We start from the raw sequence: 25,546 nt of genomic DNA on the forward strand, positions 1-25,546 counted from the left end.
ATCCTGTCACTCAGTCAGACAATTTTAAACACAGCGTTGCTGAAAAACAATCATGAAAACATTTCTAAAGCAGCACTGACTGTGGTTTCAGAGACTGATTGTAGACACGGTTTCAGTGATTTTTGAGCAAAGTGTGGTCACAAAACAGTCATCACCAATGACCGCTGTCTTTTGAAACAAGTAATAACTTTAACCAACAATGAAGCACAACAACAGATACAGTTTGATCTTCCGCTAACATGAAAAAAACAACAACATGGATATGACGTATACCTTTGCGTCCGTCATCTCAAATTCACGAGACACATAAAAAGTATAAAATAACAAGTTTAATGGTGAGACACGCCACTTAAAATCTCACAACCAATCACATCGTCCTCTCCGGAAAATGAACCAATGAGCTACATAGAAGGCGGGCCAAAATGCTGTTGCTGGGATATGCCCCTGATGACTTTTCGACATCACAGCCAATGGAATCATAGCCCATCGCTTTGAACCCTGTTATTGGTTTAGGTGATGATAAAAACTCCGCCTTTGGGCTTTCTTGAGTGGACAGTTCCGCCGTCAGTCATCCCATAGAGTTTTACTTCGGTGCTGATAATAGTGTAGTTTGAAGTCTCCAGGACTTAGAACTGACTGTAGCGGCACACATCACCTGGTTACATCAAGAATTACGTTTATACTATTACACCTTTTGATGATTTTTAAATTTGTCTAAATTGTTGCTGTTTTTAATTCCACGTCAACGGCAAGATGGAACTTAATTCTCTTTTAATTCTGCTGGAGGCTGCAGAGTACTTGGAAAGAAGAGACAGAGGTAATTTAAGATTCAATGACAACATGACAACAGACCACAGCCGCGTATTTCAGACGTAGACAAACTGATAACACGGTAAATGAGCGAATATTGGCCTGACATTGCTTCGGAACAACAGTGTAACGATGCAAACGCGATGCCACTTTCCGAGTATTGAAGTGTATTAAGTTAGCCGGGCCATACGTGTATCGGATATTCGTGTTAGCGGCGTTGGCTGTTTGTGTTTTATACGCGTGTCTTGTTCACTCTGCTGTCGTGACATTGACATTCTGAGCCCGTTTACTGCACGTACATTCATACATTAGTAGTGGAAACACACCGCGTTTTGGTGTTGTATAGTTAAATTATGGGCTCATAGTACTCCGGAGCATTGATGGACGACCGCCATTTGTAGGAACATACTGTACAGCTATGTGCCGTATCGCTAGTTCGTGCGCTGTTTTCGCCCGCAGCTGATGTATTGATTCATGTGTGTCATGTCTTCTCAACAGAGGCAGAGCACGGCTATGCTTCTGTTTTACCGTACACAACAGACTTATCCAGGAAGAAAGCTAAAGCCAATTCGACCATTTCCAGAAAGACTCAAAACAATAGGTTGGTGCAAGATATTTTGGCTTGTTTGTTTGTGTACACAAAGTGTGTATGAGTTGTGTTTTCCGTGCCGTGGTGTCTGGGCTGGTCTCTCCAATAAACACTGCCACGCGTACACTGTCAACTCCGCTGCTCCCACACTTTTCAGTTTCACGCACACACTGAAACGGGTCCGAAGCACAGAGCGAAACACACCCAGCCTCCTCCACCAGACCCCTCCAACCCACTTTCACGGGTCTTACGAACTTACAAACTGACAAACTTCTTTCATCAAAGAGGAAGTGTCCTGAAATGCACCCAGACTGTCCCATAAGATCCACTGTCACCTCCTTGTGTTGAGAGTCTGCAACATGTTTTGTCGGAATAGTGTTTCAAATCTTTACAAGCCAACTTTCTGCTTACATTCTTGCTGATGTTTCCTGACAGCGTAACACAATTATACATGTGTGAGCTCTGTGCATGGGGATGTGGCAGGTGGGTGTGGTTGCTGGAAAAGACAGCATGCTTTGACAACACGTCCTCACTGAAACTGCGCTTGTTTCTCTCAGAATCCAGTGTTGAAGTTTAGGTTTCACCCCCTACTTTTACAAGCTTCCTTTATTATTGAGTGACAAGAATGTTGTTGTACTAAACATCCTTATTTCTAAAGTAATAATTTCTCCAAAAACAAAACCTGATTTGGTGAGACTGAAATGAGTGATGCAAAGGAGGATTCTGAAAGGTTATGATATCCCGATACATCCATGCTGATACTAGATTTACAAAAAGTTTCCTTCCCAAATTTGAAAATGTGCTGTCAACTTAACATAAAGAATAATATCTACTGTTTAATAGACAAAAACAACTCAAATATGACAAAAATATCCAACATACTTCACAGCTTTAATGTAGTGATTAAAGACTCCCAACTTGATGTCAGATCAGATGGTCACTTTGCATGCCATGCATTACATAATATTCAAAGGTGTGTGTGAGCGTGTGTGTACGTGTGTGTCTGCCCTTCAGTTATCTGGTATCTAATTTCCTGGCCACGCCCATGTATTAAGAGTTGCTTCAATCTGTATGTAATCGTGCAGCTTTTTGAGGGAAGTTTAAATTTAGTTCCAGAGCTTCCTGATACAGTAGCTGTCACGTTGGACCTGCTTATTATCAGACGTGAGACATCATCAGTATGGGCGGACTCTCCATTGCTTGCAGTTGTGGGAACCACTGCTTTACAAGCATAAGGGCCGTCCAACAAACCTTGAAAAGCCTTGTTGTCGCTTTGTTGCCGCTGTTTTTGTTTTTTATTGCCGTGGTATCCATGACACTCTCATGAACAGAGGGCCTGTTTCAGATGGACAGAGGCTGCTCTGCACATCATAATAGTGCTCCCATTGGAAAAGCCCACATGCTGAGGAATTCTGCAGCGTCTGGAAGTCCCAGACGTCTGAGTGTGTTTTTGTCAGGCAGTGTGCGGCAAAAGTGTGTGTTTGTTTGTGAGCCCAGGGGCTCACGTGCAGTGTCACTGATCCGCCCTCATTCTCTCTCTCTCCCTCGGTTCTCCTCTCCATGCACTCTGCCACCTCATGCAGAAGCAGGACAGATGAGTCAAGTCAGTTTGTTTTTGTGACTGCAGCCTCGGTTAAAAGTTCTCAAAGGGTTTTCAGTGCAAATTTATTATTTGGAGTGAAGTCAGTTTCTCATCAAGGATGAATATAGATCTGTATGTAAGCAATTGGACGTGACATTTTCAGGATGACATTAAATGATGTGGAAAAATTAAAATACAGCAGACGGGCTTGATTTAAATCGAGCTTGATGCCCGCCTCCATTTGGAAGGATCGCAGCGACCTTTCTCTGTCAACAATATTACTGACTAAAAAACACCTTCCTCTGAATTCCGTCAGTAGACACTTTGAGAGTAGATCCAAGACTGGATAATCTGGCTGAGGAACATCTCATGGCTGAAGCTCAAGTACATGCACTATTCATGTGAATCAGAATGCTCCTCTGCAAAAGTTAAACAGTCATATTGTTTCTCTTTCCAGATCGTCACACAATGAGCTGGAGAAACACAGGTAAGCTCTTTGCTTTTTACTGCTTTTGCAATGCTGATTGTGTTTTCCAGGCACACTCTTTGTGCCTGAATATGACAACTTTGGATACTTCAATCATGTGCTGCTTATGGGATGCTACTTCTAAGAGGTTTTCCAATCACATCGTGCACCGTAGACTGAGCTGTGAAAGAGTCAGCGTGCCATTTCACACCTCCACAGCTGGGACTCACCCTGGCACTGCAATCGCTACTTTGGGTAACACTAAAATGGGAAATAACACAGTCTTAACACATTCTGTTCATTCCACATAACATTTCATCGAGGAATCATGTTATGATTGATATAAAATGGATCTTATGAGCACAATAAGGCTATATATATATAAGATCCATTTTATATATATATATATATATATATATATATATATATATATATATATATATATATATATATATATATATATATATATATATATATAATAAATGGCTTCTGTGATTTTAGTTCCATACGTTTTCAACCTTGCTGAAACCCATTGCCTTGTTGACACAGATCTGTCATGCACTGCTTAGCGGAGGTGTTATGCCAGAGTCAATATTAAATATTAACAGTAAACAGCGACAGTCTACATTTCTGTAAGGAAGAGAAAATGGGTTAAGAAGAACGCGGAGTGTAATGCTGTTCCGCTACATCTCAGTAAAGATTACACTCAGAGGAAGGGCATTTCTTTCTCCAATGCTTCACCAAGATCTGACCTGAAATTATTAACAAGTTCTTGGGAATCGATCATCACGTACCTAGTAAGCCGTCCTTTCCCCTCGCCACCCGCCGCTTCTCAGAATTGTTCCATTGATTGTGTCGCTGTTGGCAATCTAGTAAAGGTAGGGATAAACCCAGAAAATGACTTCCACATGTGTAGTCGTGCATCCGGAGAGGTGTCTCAGCAGCAGTTTGCCTTGCTCTGTTTATTCTGAAAGAAGATTCACTGATCCTGCATTAATATTTTTGGTTTTTAGTTGGTATTTTTTATAAAACTAGTAATGTACTGTAGTTCCCTAAGTCAATCCTCTTTGCTTCTTCGGGATTTTTTATTTAATGTATTGAATTGAATACATAAACCGAATTTTAATACATAAACCGTGCAGTTTAGTTACAGTAATAACAAATATTAATTGATAATATATACAATTTATTCCTTATTTGTTTGTCGCAGCTGTAGAATGCCTACACATCAAGACGGGGTCAATGAGTTTTTCGAGGGAAGTTCAAGGACCAGGTGGCGAGATTACATCTCCACATACTTCACTGAACATTTCAGGAATTTTGCCCTTGCTAAGTGAAGTTTGGGGTTCCCTTTCAAAGCCATCGAGTGGCAGAAGGACCAGAGTGCGTTTTGTTTTTGCTGCTCCTCTGCAACAAGGTCAGTCAAGCTGCCATAAAAAAAAAAAAAACAGTAGCGCACCAGCCTCAGAGGATTTAGGACACAGCTGATGTGACTGTCAGCATGTGAGCGGAGGCCGAAATGGGAGTGTAAGGCTGCATCTGCGTGACACACTAACACCCACAATGAAGGATCGGGGGTTTGCCAGTCACATGTCTGTGAGTGGAGAGTGAGTAATGGGTGTGCGTGTCAACCAGCAAGAAACATGCCCAAGCATATTCTTCTTTAACCTAGCACACACACACTCACATACACACTGTGTGTTGACTAACAGCAAGGTGTTGAGACACAATAGCTTCCCTATGACGGATGACAGGCGAGGTCTGGTTGACGTAAGGTGACGTCTTGTCCAAAGGACACATTTCCAGTTGATTTTTCTTACTCACTTCCCTTCTCATCAGCCGCCACATTTCCAAAGACGTGAAAGACGTTTTTTTTTTGCGACATGCAGTGTTGTAAAAGTTGGTCATGACATTGAATTTAGTAATTCGCGTTTTATAACTGAAACAAACTACAATTTTCAAAAGGAAAATAATATTTTGATTCAATATTTAAATGTTACCATCTGGATGGATCAATGGACTTCCTTGTTTTAGTTATGTTTCAGGGTGATCAAAGGTCGAGTGCTCTCCATAAAATAGTGAAAAAAAAAATCACTTGATTAAGCAGTAGTGTTGCTGTTATTATGTTTATTGGTTACAGTTTATTTTGAATAACAGTTGTCATACATTTAAGGGCTTTGAGCTGGTGGACAGCCGTTAAAGGATATTTCATTTGGATGTTTATCAAGGCCTTAAAAAAATCTTCAACTGTGACACTACAGTGTAGCATCCCTTAGAAACACCCTTATCTACACAATCAAAAAAGCCTTGTTTATCTTCTATCGTTTTCATGTATCAAAAGTCTTCACTCGTTCAACCTGTTCCAGGGTTTCCGCCAGGATTTTCTGAAACTGTGGCAGAGCCCCCTGCAGCCAATCGGAGGCGAAAGAGAAACAAGCTGAGGGCAACATTTTGACATTTCCTGAAATATTTATAAATAAATATGCTACTTTTTAGTTATGAAAAGTAAAGCACTCTTCATTCTGCAGCCGTCCACAGGCGATCCGTCTCTCATATTGTCCGACCAGAATGTGCGACTTGAGTTCCACGAGCAACAGACTTTCAGTCATTATGACATTTCTTTTAAAGAATCAGATCCGATTTATTGCCATGGTCAGTGGGGATCCCACCAACTAGGAAAGTGCTTTGGAAAACGTGCAGTTAAAAACATAATAATAGTAATAATCATAGTCATAATAAAATAAAATAAAAGGCATGGCGGCTCTCATCATTTACATATAGCGGAAACCCTGTGTTCCGTTTTTGCGAATTAAAGTGGAGGTTGTTTAGTCACGTGTTTCCACACACACACTATTTGCTGGTCGCTACTGTTTAACTCCTCACTCATCGTTGGACACAGTGTCACTGTGCTTAATCTAGTATCATCGAGCTGTCCGTGTACTGTGTGTACACAAGGTAGCTGGTTCTGAGACCTTGAGTACAGTTATTATATTTGTAGATCGCAAATGCTACTCCCAGAAGGCTGCAGCCAACAGCTTTTGACAGCAAATCTTCTCATCAACTGCAAAGAATTGTGTGTGACTATGTTTGCTATAAAAAAATAGCAACAGTCAACCGCAGTTATTTGAGCGCCAGATGTTTTTGCGACTGAAAGAGGAGATAGAGGATTCTGTGATGTTGTCAATTTAATCTGTAGAACTGTGGAGCTCTTTTGCATTCCCTTCCATTTTTGACTTGAGTATAGTAGATTCAAATGACTCATGTGATGAGAGAAAAATGAAACGTGAAATTAGCAACATTTTTAGTCACTTGTGCCATAAAATCGACCCCAAACCTTCTGTGGTTCTTGAAGGTACTGCCCATCAGAAGCCCACATCTGAAGTAGTTTGACAACTTTTGACACAGTTATGAAGTTGCTCCTGCTGACAGGTGTGTATCAAGAAGTACATGTGAAAAAGGGCCGTCATGACAGGCAGAGTGAGCCATCTGCACGGGTGCTAGCGGCACCCCCTTGAGATCGTCTGTCCTGATGTGATCTCCTTATCAGCTGCAGCCTGACTGCGGCAGTGACAGCTCTGTGAAGCTAATCAATATGATGACTTTGCTACTTGCCCACCCCCTTCATGTCTGCGCTGGCGCTATAACAGCCTGCTGACATGTCTGTGAAACCAGATGCATCTCAGCGTCCTCTGTCTTCCTTCCCATTTCTGACTTCAATCACCCTCAATCACGCTTGTGACGGCTGGTCCATGCCACAAGCTTCCTTTTTTGGTAACACCATGACATTATGAAACTTGAGACGGTTTTGTTTTCCCACGTATCACCTATTTACAGGAAATTTGACTCTCTTGGTGTCAGCTGTGGTCTTTTTGCTGAGAGCAACTTGATCCATTTTTAAAAAAATACTGAGTGCATGAATAATAACGACAAAAATGTAGCTGTTTCCTTTTCTATTTATTTGCTTATCAATGCGGTTCTTTATGTGTTTTTAATTCCCCAAATTGAAATAGCACAGGACAGATCCCTCTGCAGCAACTGTGCAGCAGCACCTGTTGGAATGAACTTTAAATTCAGCGAACAGAGGAGCACTCCGTTTGTCACGCTCTAATCTTCTCTGTAATTAAATTTACTCTCAGTGTCTCCCACTCCCAGCTGTGATGAATGACTTATTTGGCTTTGAGGACAAGGCTCTTTACCCTTGAGTGGAGCTGCCCCCTGTGCACAGCCTTTACTGGACAGCAGCAGCCTCTTGCAGAGCTCTTGAGTTATGCTTCGTCTTCTCCTCTCCCTCTTTTTTTCCACATCTGTTTTTTTGCTGCTGTTTTTTTTCTTCTCTTCCCCATAAAAGCTCCTGAGTCAGCAGAAACCTGAGGAGGAGTGCGGCCCTCCTCGCACTAAAAGGGCCTTTATCACTTCTTCAGTCCACTTTGCCAAAACTCGTCGGGCCCACTGGTTTGTGGTCTTCGTGGTGGTGTCTTTACGGGCAAGACTGTGGGTGTTGATTGTTCTGTCAATCTTGGGGATCTTCCTTTTAATCCGAGTGCGAACTTTCAAATCTGCTCGCAATCGCAGGCGTTGAAGATCATATTACAATCTGAGTGTAGGAGTTGAAGAGTTCGACTCGTCATCTGAGCTTTTCAGGTCTGTTTAGAGAGCTTCACCCGGCTTAATGGCAAAGAGTAGTACTGTTAAGGAGTGGATTATTTTTGTGGTCTGGAGCCAAAGCTTTTAATAAAATCACATCATATATATAGGTCAGACGGAGTTTGTGTCGGAATTATATGATTACCGATTCAGTCAGACACATTCAAAACATGTATTTGTATGCATACAGTCTCATTTAATGTAGGTGGGAGAAGTAACACTAACCACATCCTTTAAGTCAAAGTGGAGTTTTGATTTTAGGAGGGTTGTGACATTCTCTTGTCAAAAGACAAGTTCCACTCTAAGCCTTTCACACACACCAAGCCAAGAGGGCCTTCCCACGCAGAACACAGTGAGATCAGAGTGTCATATTGTCACTTAGGTTGAGAGACATGATGACTTGTACGTACTGTCGTTCACTAAATTTCTGCTGAGGGCAGCCTAAAACATCTTTTAGTTGAACGCTGACAAAGCAGATGGATTGCAGTTTGAGGGCAAATCGTGGAAGCCACATGTGGAATTTGTTCTCTACTTAAAAGGCCATTGGAGTAAAGCCCTGTCGTTGTACTTCTTCTTTTGCTGTGTAAATATTCAAGTAGTTTAGCGCAGCCACGTTCGACCTGCAGGTGAGAACGATCCTGTTTCATCTCAGGTGTGATGACTTCAGGGGACAGACTTTTTCTGTGTCACTAAACCGGCCTCACAGCTGACGCCGTAAAAAACCTGCAGTATAGGATGGACTTTAACAAGGGGGGAGTTTCAGAGTAAGGAAAAACCATTAAACACAGACATGAACTGGCAAGGGAGAAAAGTGTGTTTATGAACCATCGTTTCGGGCAGGAGAAGTAGAGGCGAAGCTGACATTCTTGAACGTTGCCGAGAGCGGAGACAGCAGGCAGCGTAGAATGTGCCTGCTGCAGACAGCTTGAAATTCAGGTCAGCAGAGTATGCACACATACGCAGGAATGCAGTGTTAGGTAAGAGAGGCAGTTTAGGATCACCCAGCAACGCAAGAAGAACCAAACAAACTAGTAGACCTACTAGCACTCAATGCCATTGAGCTATTCGTGCAAGATTTTAATTTCCAGACTTGGCAAAGAAGAAATGATGTCTTTAACTTCCCTGTGTTTTTCTTGTCACTGAAACAGTGGTGTCTTATGAGTGGATTAAAAACCCTGCTTGGATTATAAACATCTCAGGGTGCAGCGACAGGAAGCTCTCATCATAATTCCCCCCAAAATATCACAAATAAACACTGTTTTGGAGTCGGTGATCCTCTCCCCCACTGCCGTGTTCTGATGTGTTAATCATTGACAAGCAAGGGCCCATTATAGAACCAGAACTCCCGGCCTCAGGGGAATGTGCTTACTGGTCTTGAGGAACTTGTCCCTGCTCGTCCATTTAGCATTTGCAGACGGCGCAATTACGGTCCAACTTTAATTGCCTGCTAATATAAGGGGGAAACTTTTCTTTAGCTCGTGTTTTCTTTCGCCTTTTCCAGTTCCCTCTGACTTGTGTTGTGCTGTTGCATGAGAGCAAGTCAGCCTGCGGCACTGAGGGAGAGCTTTTGTAATGAGCCGCTCTCAAACGCGTTTCATTAGGTTTCACAACAAACTTCAAGAAATCCGATCAGTCCCACTTGTCCACACAGTTTCCTTTTTCACTATGAAAGCGCATGCAGTAGTGTGTGTGTGTGCAGGATTCATTCTAGAGTTGTACAAGTTTTAAGCTGGGTTGTTCAGGCTGCTGCTGCAGTTTCACTCATGTTTGCTGCTTGCGTGAGGGACTGCAGTCATGTGAGGGAGAGCTCCACCTTCATGCCGTCGGGACACTGCGTTTATGTAGGACTCTTAGCCATCTGTATCCTCTCACAGTTGTCACAGCACACAAGGGTAGGTGTGGCATCCAACATGACTGAATGCAAACACAGAATAGCCCTGTCTGTTCTCCTTTTGCTACTCGTCTGCCTGAGTATATTTGCTTGTCCATAGATGTAGTCACGCTGACGGTCAGATGAGTTCGGCAGCACCATGTTATATTCCTGAGGTCATCAGATCGGAGTGCAATAAACCCTGTTGGGGTGGAAGGTTGTTGTTCAGCCAGAGTTCCTCATCACCTTAAGGCACCTCGGATTTGCCCCCACACATCTGAAACCTGTCAGCCAGATGTGGATTCACTTCATGGGCAACCCGTAATTCCCCTCTTAGAGGCCATTGAAGTTCACACTTGCACAGAATCGTCTTAATAGTCTAGGTCTCATGGCTGTAGACTTTCACGCAGAAAATTAGAGGTCTGCAGCCTTTTATTTGCCCAAAATGTTTTACAGAAGATACATCAAGACGTACCTCCACACTGTAGTCCAAGCTTGGTACGGTCATAGCTGTTCTGTTTTAATGTAAGTTAAGCAGATGTTGCTTGTGTTTGAAGAAATAAGAGAAACAAATGACTATTTTAACAGTGACAAAAATAGAAGATTGTTGTTTGACGATTGAAATTGAAAGTCTTCAAATGAAAACAATTGCCTGCAGCAACTCAGTCCCTCTGGAAACTGAAAACACCAATGTGTTCTTCACAGGGATTTACATACTCAACGGCATAACAGGGTGGTGTGATCCCATCACAAGATGCTCTCCAGATTTTTGCGATTGCTACAAATGTTCAGATACGCACATGAGAAAGTGGAATTGACATTTCTAGAACTTAAGCCTTTCAGTCAGCAGATCATATGTAGGTGTCTGAGGAGCTTAAGTCAGCTGGTTTGTCGTGAAGAACCGTGGCACTGGTTATTCAGGTGACCTTTAACCTTACTTTAGCTGCTTTGGCGGCTTGCCAGAGAGCCACTTCATTCTGTAGGTTGGGGTCCTGGAATGCGCTGGTGCGCTGTAAGCTCATTAACCTAGGCACTGAGTGAGAGGTGAAGTCCTGCTGTTTGCACTGGCACACCCGCCTCGGCCTTGCACCACTTTGTGACCATACTGCTTGGTTTTGGCACAATCTCACTTTGTTTGGAGCCTGGTCTCGTATTAGTCAAGCATTCAGGAGGTGTCACATATATACAACTTGCTCTCCTTCTACTTTAAAATGGTAAATTTGACATCTCCGTAAGAAAGGCCCGGTCTGTACTCTGTAACCTTGGGAGTTCAAACTAGCCATTCAAATCAGTTGTCACAGCTTCAGCAGCTTTTTAAAAAAAAAAAAAAACCTAAACTTCCTTTTCTCTGCTTTGCCTTAGCTTTGTTTTGGCTGTGAGCCTGTGGTGGAGAGGGGAGGGTGGGGGGGGTCAGAGATCAGACACCAATCATCCCGTGGTACTCTGCACGTGAGTACAGTCAGGTGGTCAGGGCCCTGCAGTCACGACTTAACAACAAATTACATTGGGGATTTATTATTAAACCCTCGAAAACAGAAACTGTTTTTGTGGTTTTGCACAAGCACACCAAGAAGTCATTTTGGGAATAAAAATAAAAGAAACATTTCTGGGGATTTTGTAGCTCAGAGCATCGACAGTATTTTAGTTCTGCTCAGAGAATCCTCTTCTGAGTCAAGACAAAGTGGCAAATGAGCTGTGATGCAGAAGGCTCTGGATCAGCCAGTGCAGACTGTCAACTCTGCTCAATGTGGCACCACACTCTGCACGACTGTTTGAAGCGATCTGATAAACATTGCGTGACCAGGGCTTGGCTTAGGAATAACAAACGTGAGCAAAGGGAGGGTCCTGCCCTGCTCCGAACAGACGACACTCTTGAAGAAAGTAGCGAGAGTGTTGCTGCTGCAGGGGAGCACGTGCTGCTGGGAGGGGGCTGTCAGGGACACGCTGCCAGGTTTAACCAGCCCCCTTGTCTGAGCGATACGCATCACGCCAAGGAAGCCTGTTGACAGAGACACAATAATGGCAGGATAGAGAAGCACATGAGAGGCTCTGCCCAAACTTGTTTGTACCCATGAGACTTTTCTTGTCAACATGAAAAAAAAAAACAAATGCACTTGATACAACAAGTGGCTGATCGCATGCCACCAAAAACTTTCATGAATCTCCTCTAACTCTTAAGTCTTAAATAGCCCTGTGATAGACGTGAATGTTTATTTTGGTGAACAGTTTCGGTTCTATATTAATTGAAACAATTGAAAGGTCACACTATACACCTCAAATGCAGCCTTGCAAAGGACCTGTGTTAAAAACAAGTTTGTTGCATTTGTCAAGAAGAGACAATCCATCACAGAAGTGAAACAGGGACTTGATTGTATTCCTGGGTTGAAAAAAGAGGAGGAAAGTGCATCTTGGGCCCATTTCCTCTTCTTGCATGCCAGGTAAAATATGTGGCGAGCAAGCAGGTGTGCAGTCGGATGAATAAGCCAGTAAAAAGTTCAGGGTTGTCTTCGGGGGGTGGAGGGGGAGTCGTGGAGGACCATATTCAGGGGAAACGCCTTGTTTTTGTTTTTCAAGCGAAGGAGAGTGGGGGGGGGGTGGGTTGAAGGTGGTTGCCCATTGGCTCAAGTTACCCAGCTGGATGGTGTGTGTGGATGACTGCCTGGTGCAGCTGAGCACACTGCACTCAAAGAACCCCTTTTTCAATCCAAGAGAAAGTCATCCACAAGCTCTGACCGCGCTCTTTTCCAAAAAAACAACCCCTTCCCCCACCCCCTCAATCACATACGCTACCCCACTTCCCTTCCCTGCTGCAGGCCCCAGCTCCTTCCTGCCTGCTTCCCCTGGCCAAAGTCCAAGTGCTTCATGTGGCTGGTCTGGAGCAGGTTGGAGGTGGAAACCCGCCCCTGACCCGAGAAGACACTTGTTGTTTTCCAATGGGACCAGAGGGTTACGGTGTCGGGTGCGAGGGGTGACGGGGTTCAAGGGGTGGGGGGGGCGAGGAAGTGCCTCCTGGGAGAGCAGGAAATGAAAGGACGTATGCTTTCACACGCCCTTTTTCCACGAATGCCTTTTGTGCACCTGTCGAGAGGTAGAGAAGCATCACCTCATTCTTGGTCATACAAAGCTAAACATGCTATTCTCATTCAAGAGCAGACTTGGAGAACTAATTGGACCACGAGATGAAATTGACTTACTCGTGTGAAAACACTGGAAACGCCCTTCCTGCAAAGAATAAACAAACACAAAGAAGTCTGTGTGCGAGAATGTGTGCGCTACTTTGTGCCCAACTCTTTAAAGACTTGATTAGGTTTATTGTGGTAGCAGCGAGGGCCGGTGGAGACCTTCTATTGACGGAGTTTGTTTACTGTTCAGACAGAGTTCACAGAAAAGTTTGGAACAAAGAGAGGCTTCATCGACTTACCTAACTGAGTAATGGAGGAGTGAAGGCCGAGGAAAATGCTAGGGCAGACGGGAGGGCTGCTTCGCAGATAAGAGCGCGTTTTGTTTAATCGAGGAAACAAGAAATACATGTTGAAAGGCGTTACTTTGGATGCCGGACAGACGTTGTCTGCATGTTGTCTGTAGGATTATCTGCAGCCACATCAAGAAGATCGGCTGTCTGTGTTGACTTACTTCTGGCTTTTGTGTTTGCAGACGAGCCAAACTGCGGCTGTACCTGGAGCAGCTGAAGAAACTGGTGCCTTTGGGTCCAGACAGCACTAGACACACCACACTGAGCCTCCTGAAAAGGGCCAAAATGCACATCAAGGTAGTAGAGAATTCACGTGTTTAGTGACTCTTGACAGCCGCAGGCATACACAGTGACGCCGCACGCTGAGGTTGTTTATTTTGCACAGAATGGATGTCTCTGTTCAGGAGGGCCAGAAATACCCTTGTCAGTGATATTGCATCATGCTTGTACACCATAGGAGCTTTCTTCTAGGCCGAGATAGAGCCAGGCATTTTCTCCAGCATGTCCTATTTTTGGGTGCCATGCTGAAAGCTTTTTTACTACTTAAATCTAACCTTCTCCACCGTTTGATCATATCCAATCTGCTTCTTTGTTCAAGGTTCTCCAGATATACGCTCCCATGCACCCAACAAAATCCTTTTTATCTTAATAGTTTCAGGATGAAGTCACATGAGACAATGCACTCTTGTATTCTGGTTAAGCCCCAACATCAACAACACTGGTGTTCGGTTGGTGAAAATCCAGACCAAGCAGTTTTTTTTTATCTCATCATTTCCTGTTTATGACAAACCTCCTTGCTGCTCACATCATGCGTGCTTATTTTTGTCCTTGCAAAGGCGCTTCTGTTCTCATGGTGACCAAAATCAGACTTGAAATTCTCCGGCTCACACGTTTTGAAATCACGAATTGAGTCACTGTGCTCACCTCCTCAGTGCTTATGCAAAATTCTACCATGTATCTTACTCTATGAACAGTAACGTGCATTATTTGTGTAAAATCCTTGCGATGTTTACCATTGATATTCTTTTGTTATTTATTTTGTTATTTTGTTGTCGTGGTCATTGTGTTTCCTATGATGACTTTTATTCGGAAAAATAGATAAAATTGGAATCAACATGTGACAAATGTGCTATTGCAACGGTGGCTTTTGTGCTGATCTACGTCGTCGCATGAAGGGATTAAACTGGAGTTCCTTTGCGAGGAGTCTCTCCAAAAATAAAAGGCAGTGACGGCCCGTCACCCACCTCATAACGTCTGTGTGTCTGTGCAGAAGCTGGAGGAGCAGGACAAGAAAGCTGCGAACTTGAAGGAGCAGCTGCAGAGAGAGCATCGCTACCTCAAACGTCGCCTGGAGCAGCTCTCCGTCTCGGGATCCGTGGAGCGGATCCGCACTGACAGCATGGGCTCCACCATCTCCACTGACTCAGAGCAAGGTACGGCAAGTTTGTGGTCAGAGTTATTCCTGTAGTTTAGATGCATTTTAACGCAGAGGTATAAACATTCTTACAAGACATGAAAGTTGATACGGGTCACTACAGTGGTGTCCAGGTTAATCTCAGTCTCTGTTTAGTGTTATCGCAGTAGTTTGTCAACTGACCTCTAACCCTTGGCCTTTGAACCGTGCAATAATCAGCACCTGGTATGTTTGCAGGTCAAATCTAGAAGCTCAAACTGCAGATAAAGAAATGCTGCTACCAGAAGGAAATTCAATATTTGGTTATGTGGACACTCGCTCTTCTCACACGTGTTCGTGTGAAGAAGCAAAGCGCAGTTGGTGACATGAAGGAGACATAAATTTGGTCAAAGTTATTCCCTTTTAAAGACGCCAATGATGTAAATGTAATGCCCCGTATTGTGCAGAATCCCAATAAGAAGGTCTTGTCTCTCCGGCAGAGGTGGATATCGAAGGCATGGAGTTCACCCCGGTGGAAGGGGACAGCGTGGATAGCATTAGCGACGGCGAGGAAGAGGAGGAGGAGGAAGACCAGTTCAGCCTCCAGAGCAGTTCCAGCGACAACAGCTACACAGCCACACATTCCCACAGACTGCAACCGCACCACTGCTGAGCTCAGCGGACCTGACCTGCTAATCCAGCGTCCCGCATCCCACCGCCGTCTCCCTCCTGACAAACTGCAGCTGACTAGTTTGCCAAAGTGGTACCACCGGACCGGTCGACATGCCGCTGCAGGAACATGAAATGCCACTTGATGTCCCTCCCTCCTTCCTGGACTACTGGCCCTACCTCACCCTGCTGCATCCTGCCTCGCCTGCGCTGGTGTCTAATCTGCCGGGCAGCTTTGACTTGTTGGTCAGTGTGAGTGTGAAAGCAGTTACTTCACACCCAAAATATGAGTATATATATATATATATATGTATATATACATACATATATATGTATGAAAATCCAATCTGTACTTGAGAATCGTGTGAGGGTCCGCAATGTGAAATTAACCTGAGGTACCTGTGTCAGCGGAGATGCTGGATTTAGACCTAAATATTTTCATCTAAACTCCTGGCGAGCTTTGGTCTCAGTCGGTTCCTACAACTCTGACCCAAGTGCTTGAAGTCCAAATCTTGCTGTAGTCGGGTCGCATGAAGGCTTTATTCTATAGAGGTCCAGGTCTCATCCCCAAAACTTAAAATCTTCACTGCAGACCTGAAAACCCCCATGAAGTCTTCACGTCTTCGAGCTTGTCTTGTTTTGGTGGCATCTGCTCGATCTCTACTTTTGTTTTGTCAAGCCTTAAACCCTCAGACCAGACTAGCCTGGATAGCATGGACCCTGATACTCAACACTACTTGTCATCTCTTAAATTTGATCTGACTTTTTTGGAGCTTCTCCACAGAGGCCTTCTGACCACTGCCCATCGCCGCCCGACACTCCACTTCCTCTCTATGAAAAACTCCAAATATTTAAAATTTGCATTCAAGTTTCCTCCTCAGTAGCAAGTCGATGTAGCAATAGACTTTAGGAGACTCAAGTGAAGAGTGTTTACCAGCAGCCCTCTCACACCACAGCTGGTTATTTCCTCACGGAACCTGTGCGTACGTGTGCATAAGTTGACGCCGGCTCACAAGTCAAAGCTGCCGCTGCTGGTCAGGTTGTATTTCCTCGCAGTGACACTTCACTGGTTTGCTTCTGCTCCTCCATAAGACGGGCCTAATGACGGAAGAGGCGCTTACGGCGCTCTCTGACCTGTGCGGAATCCGAACCCCTTCCCAAAACTTTACTAAACAAGACCAACTGAACGGGTCTGAGCAAAACAAACAAACAAAGAAAAAAAAAAAGAAACTGTCACTGGGGGTGATCTTAGTCAGACTTTATTTCTCTTATCAAATTTTGTATTATATTTTCCTAACAGCTCCTTCATATCGAAAAGACAAAAAAGAGTCATATATGAATATATATATATATACAAATATATCTATAAGTGTAAAGTGACAGTATATATATATATATATATATATATATATATATATATATATATATATATATATATATATATATATATATATATATATATATATATATAGTATGTGTGAGACAGACAGGGGGCTTGTTGGAGGGGGGGCAGAGGAGATGGCACCCCCCTCCCGTAATGGACTCTCCTGCTGTCGTTCTGTGCCTTGGTGAGCCTTCGTCCTCGTCCTCCTCATCCTCAGGCTCCAACTCAGGTCCTCAGAAATCCCCCCTGCTTCCCCCTCTTCTCTCGGGGCCTCGACATGACCAAACCCTAACCTCGATTACACCACCTGAAGAAAATAGTCATTTTAAATGCTTCTTTTCCAATATTTCAAGTGAAAATAAGAGTTTTCATTCAATTATTTTTTTAACCAAATTGGTGGTGAAAAAAAATGAGTTCACCACCTCAAATATTTCTAAGATTCAGAATTTATTAAGTTCTAAATAACAATTTTAAAGATGATGATTTTAATGAACATTTTTTAATTCCACTGTTATGAATCTGAGCTTTTAACATCTTGAAAGATTTAAATCGATTTTTTGAATGATACAAATTGACTTCATTTATTCATAAATTAATTGTATGAATAGTTGTGTATTTTCATGAAGAATTTCAGTATTTTCTACAGTCATCATTTCAAATTTAAATCACATAATTGAATACTTGCTTCTTCAGCTGGTGTCAGTGACAGGTTCCCAGCAAAGCCCCCCCTTCCTCCTCCCCCATCGCTGCCGTGACCCGGCCGACAGCCAGTGAAGCTGTGGTCACAGAAACATTTTGTACAAAACCACACTGGTGAACTAAGATGGCAGCTTCTGGTCACCCTGAGCGGTCACCTGCAGGGTTTGGAAGCTTGCTCCTTCTGTCGATTAACTACTATCCAGTTGTCCAGCGGGAATCACTGGGAGACGAGCGATACACGAAAAATCAATGGCAGCTCTCGGCGAAATCGTCTTCCTGGTGCTGTTTCCCGCCAAAGTGTTACGAGGAGACGCCTCCAGCAATATGACCATCTTGTGCTATCCGAGTTTCTACTGACAGCTTTGTGGTGGATTTGTCGACCAACCTCCTAACTGCACTCTCTTCAAACACTGCAGGAGGCAAAAAAAAAGAAAAAAAAAAACTTTGTTTACGTTCATGTGCACGGTGTGTACATGACTGCTTGTAGCAAATGTGTCCTTTGTTGAGAGGTCAAATGAACAACTGAGTGTATCTTGGCTTTCTCTGCACAGAACCTCCCTGCCAGATTGGGAAGGGAAGGGGTGCCGACCATGAGATTACAATGTTCAGGGGTGTCGCCGGGGAGGTTTGGCTTGGACTGTAACGGATGTGCCTTGGAAATAGTTCTGCAGTAGCAGAGATTGTGACCCTGAACTGATCCACATGATGCTGTCCAAATGTTGCAGTTGAGATTTTGAGGGTCTGTAATGGGGCGGGGGGTGTGGGTTTTGAAGGCGTCAGAAGACTAAATTGTATGAGTGTGAAGAAAAGATGTTTTTGTGTGTCAGAAGATTGAAACGGTCTGGATGGACACCTGCTTGACCCAGGTAGCCACCGTCACTGGAAGCTACAAAGCTATGCAACTGTCAGCATCAATGCTTATATGTGTGAGAAGGGGACTGGAACCAGTGACTGTAGCTAGCAGGAACAAGCAGATGATGATCAGTGGTTTAAAACCATCAGGTGTTTCAGTAAGAGCTGTTTGAAAAACACATCAAAATCATTCCAAAATTAATTTAAATTTGTCAGAGACAGACATGTAAAGGTGTTGTTTTGTTTGACCTGCCCAATCATCACTTTTGAACTTTCCTTCTCAGAGTTGTATGTCGGATTCCAGGTTGCTACTTCAGCTGTCGTTGCAATGAGACATGAGTGATCCGCCCCTGGGGGCAGTAGAGAGCGCTGTGCTGAGGAGGGAGAGTTCTGTGCAGAGACCTGTGAACTTCCTGTTACGTGGACGCGGATTAGGCGTCCAGAAGTGGTTATAAACGTTCCTTCGTTTGTGTTTGGACTGGAGTACCTGGTGCTGACCACACAAACACTTGAAGGTCATGTCTCTGTGCTCTCATTGTAAGATAATTAAAATGTTTTATACATAAACTCTGACTGTTTGCTGACTTGAAAAAAGTCCTCAAGCTGTTGCTACAGCCACGGTCCTACTGGGTGTCTCGCCTGGAAGTGTGATCCTGCCTCCCGTGTTGAGCTGTGTTACTTTTGAAATTCTTGAGCCTATTTCGGATGAAAACATCCACTAAATGTAATGTACTTCAAATCAAAACATATATTTTGGACAGCTACATATATAGATACATTTATGGAAACAATCTAGTTTATTGTCACTACATATATTTGATATAACAGTTTTCAACTATTACCAGAAAGGAATTATGAGAGAATTAGAATTTTTTTATTTGAACCTCTCAACATAAATACATTAAAAAATATATTGAATTATCCATTGAAAAAAGGACAACCAACATTTAATTTAATTCAAATAAATGAGTTAATTGATTATTCAATTTCAATTCTTAACTAATAGTATGTTTAGTTCAACAAGTCTATTCAGGGAATATATATATATAATAAATCAACCATTAAAAAAAAAAAGTTGAATTTAACTATTCTAACAAATATAAAGATATATACACTATCAAGTCCACCATTTAAAAAAACATCTTTCAATTTTGAATTTAACTATTACAAATTTAACTATAACAACTCTAACAAATAAAACGAACAATATCAAATATTGGCTATTAACAGTAACAGCCCAAAATGAATCAATTTGTTAGACACTCGACAACATGGAACTAGCGCATAGCATTCATTGCTTAAACAAGAAGAAATAAACTTCTATGACCAGTTCTAAAACGATTCTTTATTAATAGATTCTGATCTCATTTGACTTGAATCAAACTTTAGAAATATCAGACACTTCATGAAACTCACATCACACACAGAGCCTGTAATGTAAAAGTGTCACTGAAAATCGTAATCGTTTTATTTTATGCAAGAGAAATATTCTTTCTGCGCAATAATAAAAATCTCACAGAAATGATTCACGACCGACTGAGGGCGCCCACACGCACTATAACCCCGCAGCTGGAGAACCAGTCAGAGCACCAGCCGCCTGCGAGAGCTAGAGTTAGGTAGACTTTGGTCACATGGTCGCTTCAGACATGCACAACCGAGAAAGCATCAGTCTAAGTCCATACATGGTTCCGTGAAAACACGAATGAACATAAACTATGTTATTTTAAATATTAAATAAGAACACACGCGTCACATGATCAGGCAGAGACACTCCAGTACGTTCATGGAAATGAAAAGTAGGTGGGTCACTTCCAGTGTAAAAGTCAGAACATTTAATTAGCTAAAAACAAAACGAAAGCGATTGAAGTTCAAAAGAAGAAGGTGCTCCTCTCTTTCTGACTCTCACACAGACTCTCACACAGATTGCTCGGTCGGAATCTGAGCATAAGAAAAACAACACAGAGGCGGAATGAGAGCAGAAACCTCGGACGTGACGCCGGCGAGCTTCAGACGAACTGCGCAGGCTTCTGCGGAGCGGAGGCGCGGAGGGTCTTGGCCGCGTCCTTCACCGAGTCTCTGAGCAGCCGCGGGGACGTCGGTCCTGACAGAGCAGGGACACACACACGAGTCAGTTGCTGTTTCAGCCTGCCACACTTCTAACTTCCGGTTCCTACTGCAGCTCTAGGGAGGCGACACATTGGAATTCACTTCTAGTCCAACACTAACACCCAGTCTGCAAGCACCGACTCACCATGACACTCAGTCTGAGGCTGATTTCTGGAGCGTGTCAACACAAAACACCAGCACAGAGTCACGACACGATGATGAAACTGCTCACACACTCAGGTTATAAGACCAGCTGTGTAGTTAACAGTACTGTGAAGGCTGGATGAAGTTTCATGACACAGTATTGAAGGGTCGATGAGGTTTCACGAAACAGTGTCATGGTTCTCAGAGGCCACCAGATGGCACTGTCTGCAGTAAAATGTTTGGACCTGTACAACTAATTCAATGGAACCTCACATCATTTCTGAACCAAGAGCGCCATCTAGTGGCCACTATTTCAGAGGAAGTAACTTCAGTGAAGTTACTCCACGCTACTGACGGACATGTTTACCGTGCTTGATTCACAATGATGGTTTGACAACAGCAGCACCAGTGTCACCCTCAAGATCTGGGGCTGCAGGAGCGAGAACCACCTGTCCTGGTATCAAGCATGGCAGTGCTTTGAAAGTGACTAGAGAGAAGCTCAATGCTGTCAGAAGGAAGGCTGATATCACGCGTGGAGCTCTGACGTTATGATTGCTACGTGCCTTGGACAGTCTTGAAAATTCCCTGCTCTGTTCGAAACACCTGCTTCCACATTGTGAAGTTCAGGGCCAGAACAGGTGGTCCAGATCTCCACCTCTTATGTTCCACTCATTTTTCAACATCTACATTTAAATAAAGCCTTTCAGTGTATCCTTATATGAAGATGTGTCACTTCCCTTTTCATGTAAACGGGGGGAGTGAGGAGTCTCAGAGAACATGGGAGTGGTGCAGCTCCAGCACGTGTGTTGTCTGTTGCAACTGTTTTGTAACCAACAAAGAAGCAGCAGCAGAGTTTTATTTTTGGGTCGACCGTGAGAGTGAATATAAGAAGCAGGCGTCTCACCACAGGAGAGTGGCTTGGTGGCCACTGCTGTCTAAGACAACACAGGAAGTTATAGGCGAGGAAAACCATGTCAAGAGAGGACGGTGGAGAAACGCGCAGGTGAGGAGGCCGGAGGCAGTACGTACCCTGCAGGTTGGACAGAGCGAACTCCAGGCCTCGCATGGCCTTCGCCTGGTTGCTCTTGAACCGCGCCAGGCCGAACTCCTGAGAGAAGACGGGACAGAGAATGACAAACAATGAATGAGTGAATGAAAAACAACATGACGCCTTTTTGTTTCCACGGGATTCCGGGGGCTGAGATCCATCTGATCCCCTGTGGCCACATGCAGCCCTGTGACTGTCTTCATGTGGCTCACAAGACATGACAAAAGACATTGCTAGTTTCCAAAGTGTAAATAGAAACATATCATGCTTCAGGTCTTTATTTTCCCTTCTTAAATGGGATTTGTCCAATGAGAGAGGCTCATTTTAACAGTATTTTAACAGTATAAAAAAAAGTTTCGAAGATATTACAAATGTTTATTATTTTAAAATATTCTTTAGATGTATATACAACTCAAAGAATAAATATTATGAAATAACTGAATACTGAAGTAGTAAAACTCATTTACAAAATTCATTATGGTGTACACGGCTGCACTGAACTAAATTTCATTTTGGTTAAAATTGTATTCAACAAGTCATTTAAGAGACCAAATGTTAAACGGACTCATTTTCTGTTTATATAGTGTTTCATTCTTTTGAAATGATCTTCATTATGAAGACAAAAATGTTGAATATTTACAACTCAAAATACAGTCAACAAGAGTAGTAACAGCGATGGGCGTTACGAGGGCGCGGGGGCAAAGAATTCAAGCTCAAGCCTGCTTCTCCCCACATTTTCTAGAGTTCAGAGGTGCTGCATTATAGTCAGTGGCTAGAACGTCCTCCTGCTATCCAGGGTGTCCCCCACCTCTCACCCTGATATGTGTACCTGGATGGGCCTGGAGAAGCCATAGATGCCGGAGGAGATCCAAGCTTCCCGTTTCAGTCGAGTGGTGGCGGGTTGATCCTCTGCATCTTGGAAAACACAACGTTCCTCAACTGACTGCAGGAGGAGACACAGCATGGAGAGAAGTCAGATCAGAATTGTGGCAGGTACTTTTACCCAATGCTGCGTACTAATCTGCTTCCTTAAAAACAAAAACAAATGGCACACACGCCTCCTAGCTTCCTGCCAAGATTAGCCTGTTGCAGAGGCCCTTTGAGGCTCAGGCTTCTTGAATAAATTCTTTTACATTACTAAGCTCCAGAACAACACACCAGAAGCAGGGAACATCTTCAGTTATCCAATCCACAAAGACTGGTAAACACCAGTCACCTGGTTCCACTCACCATGAGGGTTGTGTGGTTGAGGTTCCAGGTGTAGGTGGTCAGGCTCCGGTTCACAGGGTCGACAATGGAGTCCTCGATGATGTAAACAGAGCGAGACATGCCGGAGGGAAAGAAGCGCTCAGCCCAGCGGGGGAGCCGGTTGGTCTTCATCAGGAGGCGTCTGGAGAGAAGCCTGTTGTCCGCCGTCACCTCCCGGTACACCACATCCTCGGTGAGAACATGAGTGCTACCAAGACACAGCAACAAACTCTTCACAGCCACATATGATACACATTAGTTGGGGTTCATCTAGTAACTTAAAACAGGCTTCTGTAGGAGTGAATGTAGAGTGTCTGCTGCAGGTGGCTGTTCCTCTATGTGTGTGGCCGCTGCATGTGGGAGGGGTTGCCGAGTGAGTGAGGTCTCTCCAGAAGTGAAGAGGTGCCCGGTGCGTGTCCAGCTCTGAATGTGCGCTTCTGTGCAGTTTGGCTGTGACAAAGTCATAAACCAAGTCACGCTCTGTCCCAGACTGGCCTCATCCCTGTCCCAGCTCCAGCCCACAACAGGACATCAAACCCTGGAGTGAGCGCTCCAGCACCTCCCCTGTGACACTCTACCACGGTCCAGTGTGGAGACAGGAAAGGTTTTACACCTCAATATGAAGAAAAAACAGTCAGTAAATGCAGCTAACGGGACACGTCTGCATACAGAGGCTGCATTATACACAATAACAAAGCGTGCTGTGGGTCAGCTGATCGGTCCGCGCACGTTATGGTTTTTCCAGCTTTTTTCAGGGGCGTTAGAGTTCTGGATCTTCGAAATCCGAAGCAAAAAAATCTCGAAATTTTCGTTCGAACTCCGATTTGTTCGAAGTCTGGGATGTTCGAAAACCGAGAGCGGACTGTATTAGGTTTTGTTCATCATTGTTCCAAAGCACTTCCCTAGTTGGTGGTAGCCTCACTGACCTTGGCTGATTCTGATTCTGAACTAAACAATCTCATTATAAGTGATACACTACCTGAACGGATTCGGATACCTCTGCCAGAAAGCAGAGGCAACTTGTTCCCAGGTGCTGTTGATGTCCACCTTACTGCAGAAGTACTTGACCATTCTCTTGGCGATGAGAACGGCTGTGAGACATGCAGCCACTTCCCAGGTGTGAAAAGAGAAATGAAACCTCAGGAGCTGACTCCATCCAGACGCCACCTCCGGCCTGCAACCGTGACAGATATTTTAAACATATACGACTCAAACTTAATGGGAAAATGGACTATGGTTGCGTAAAACAAAAGAGGAATTCTCACAGCATATTCCGCGTCTGATATATTCATCTTCTACACCGGTCATTCTCAACCATAGGGCCAAGGCCCGTGGTTGGGCCGCGACTGCCACTTAGAGGGCCGCTAGAAGTTTTTGCTTTACACCTCTGGGCCGTGAGACGCTCAGTTGAAATACATTTGCCGCATATGGTGGCAGTGATGAGTCACTGAATTGACTTGGCAGCTGCAAATTTGTGATAGTTTCCAACTATGCAGGAGCTCTTGAAAAGAAAAGATTTATTTTTAAAAAATTATTAGAAAATTTGATGGCATACTTTCATTTACACTTCCCTTTTATCTTCTTTAGTTTACATTTTGAAATTAAATCTATATTATTTTATTTCATGATATTTAGACATTGTTTTGTTTTATTCATGATGTGTACAGTTTTTCCCATTTTCAAAGTGTATTTTTTTCCTTTTTTTCTTTGGTAAATTTGATGAATATGACTTGCACCTGCTTTTGTAGCTGCTTGGACTTTTTTATGACAAATATCTTTGCGATGATCACGTGGCTTCACGTCATTTCACAACGACTTTCATGCCATTTGCTCTGGAAAAGGTTAAGTAACCCGGGTTCTACACCGTCCTATATCCTGATGTATTTTTATTTTTGCTCTAAAAGACTTTGCTCATTTTGAATAACCGGCAGATAATTGCCATATGAAACACATTTTCGTGTTTGATGACAGTATAATGGGTTTTATCCCTGAATTTCGAACGTAATTCCTGTCCCTCGTCTCCTTAAATCTTCTCATTTTGAAAGTCAAATAGACGCACGCGAGGAGGAAGAACCTTGACGCTTGTTTATCAGCTGTTTTGACAGTAAGGAGCGGACAGTACTTTTGACTTGTTGGTGAAGCGCGCAGAACTAGATATCCACTTCCGCTTCGCCCTCGCCTGATCTGACAGACAGGATCGCGGTGAGAAGTGCATCACTGGAGAGCGTGGCAGCTGACCGACGGTCAAGTTTCGGACTTCGCCAAGAAAGATGGTTGTCTTACCTGTTGTTTCTTGGACGATCACATCCAGATATGCTTGTTTTTCATAGTCGGCGTTACAAGTGGCCCTCGAAAAGCGATGCCCGGACCGATTTTTACATGCAACACAGGAGTCAGCAGGAGATTACAAACACAGTAGCCACCGGAAGAGCTCAAGTATTAGCAGTGTCACGTGGTTCTACTCTGACCAATGAGATTACTCCTCGCTGTATTCCTCCCGCTCCGTTTACCTCTTAATTTATTTAAATAAAACTCATATTGAATGATAATAGTTTTCTCTCATGACAGAC

At 43.6% G+C, this 25,546-nt stretch overlaps 2 protein-coding genes across 3 annotated transcripts; one reads left to right on the forward strand and one right to left on the reverse strand.

Annotated features, from left to right (window-relative positions):
• The first annotated feature begins 567 nt into the window (after positions 1-567).
• On the forward strand, positions 568-16,896 carry mxd4 (MAX dimerization protein 4). The gene is made up of 6 exons (XM_053857215.1): positions 568-817; positions 1,309-1,411; positions 3,439-3,468; positions 13,616-13,730; positions 14,704-14,866; positions 15,327-16,896. Exons 1-6 carry the CDS (start codon positions 754-756, stop codon positions 15,497-15,499), a joined length of 648 nt encoding a protein of 215 aa, XP_053713190.1. The 5' UTR covers positions 568-753; the 3' UTR covers positions 15,500-16,896.
• A 2,541-nt stretch (positions 16,897-19,437) lies between these two features.
• LOC128754669 (PRELI domain-containing protein 1, mitochondrial-like) lies at positions 19,438-25,426 on the reverse strand. 2 transcript variants are annotated; one of them, XM_053857469.1, is made up of 7 exons: positions 25,260-25,426; positions 23,956-24,150; positions 22,959-23,184; positions 22,558-22,671; positions 21,710-21,788; positions 20,682-20,707; positions 19,438-20,531 (listed from the first exon to the last, which is right to left on the reverse strand). In XM_053857469.1, exons 2-7 carry the CDS (start codon positions 24,045-24,047, stop codon positions 20,496-20,498), a joined length of 573 nt encoding a protein of 190 aa, XP_053713444.1. In that variant the 5' UTR covers positions 24,048-24,150; positions 25,260-25,426; the 3' UTR covers positions 19,438-20,495. The 2 variants fall into 2 exon arrangements, with proteins under 2 accessions (XP_053713444.1, XP_053713443.1); XM_053857468.1 differs by lacking the exon at positions 20,682-20,707 and having other exon boundaries at positions 19,446-20,531.
• Positions 25,427-25,546: the final 120 nt, after the last annotated feature.

Source organism: Synchiropus splendidus, chromosome 2 (assembly GCF_027744825.2).
Source record: "Synchiropus splendidus isolate RoL2022-P1 chromosome 2, RoL_Sspl_1.0, whole genome shotgun sequence".
NCBI classification, from domain to species: Eukaryota; Metazoa; Chordata; class Actinopteri; order Syngnathiformes; family Callionymidae; genus Synchiropus; species Synchiropus splendidus.

Bases quoted from the DNA above. Each gene is read 5' to 3' on its own strand.
- mxd4 (XM_053857215.1), top strand. From the start codon at position 754: ATGGAACTTAATTCTCTTTTAATTCTGCTGGAGGCTGCAGAGTACTTG. The intron at 818-1,308 runs GTAATTTAAGAT...TCTTCTCAACAG, and splicing joins CTTGGAAAGAAGAGACAGAG to AGGCAGAGCACGGCTATGCT. The intron at 14,867-15,326 runs GTACGGCAAGTT...TCTCTCCGGCAG, and splicing joins CTCCACTGACTCAGAGCAAG to AGGTGGATATCGAAGGCATG.
- LOC128754669 (XM_053857468.1), bottom strand. From the start codon at position 24,047: ATGGTCAAGTACTTCTGCAGTAAGGTGGACATCAACAGCACCTGGGAA. The intron at 22,672-22,958 runs GTGAGTGGAACC...CTCCTCCTGCAG, and splicing joins TCAACCACACAACCCTCATG to TCAGTTGAGGAACGTTGTGT. The intron at 20,532-21,709 runs GTACGTACTGCC...CTGCTCTGTCAG, and splicing joins CGCTCTGTCCAACCTGCAGG to GACCGACGTCCCCGCGGCTG.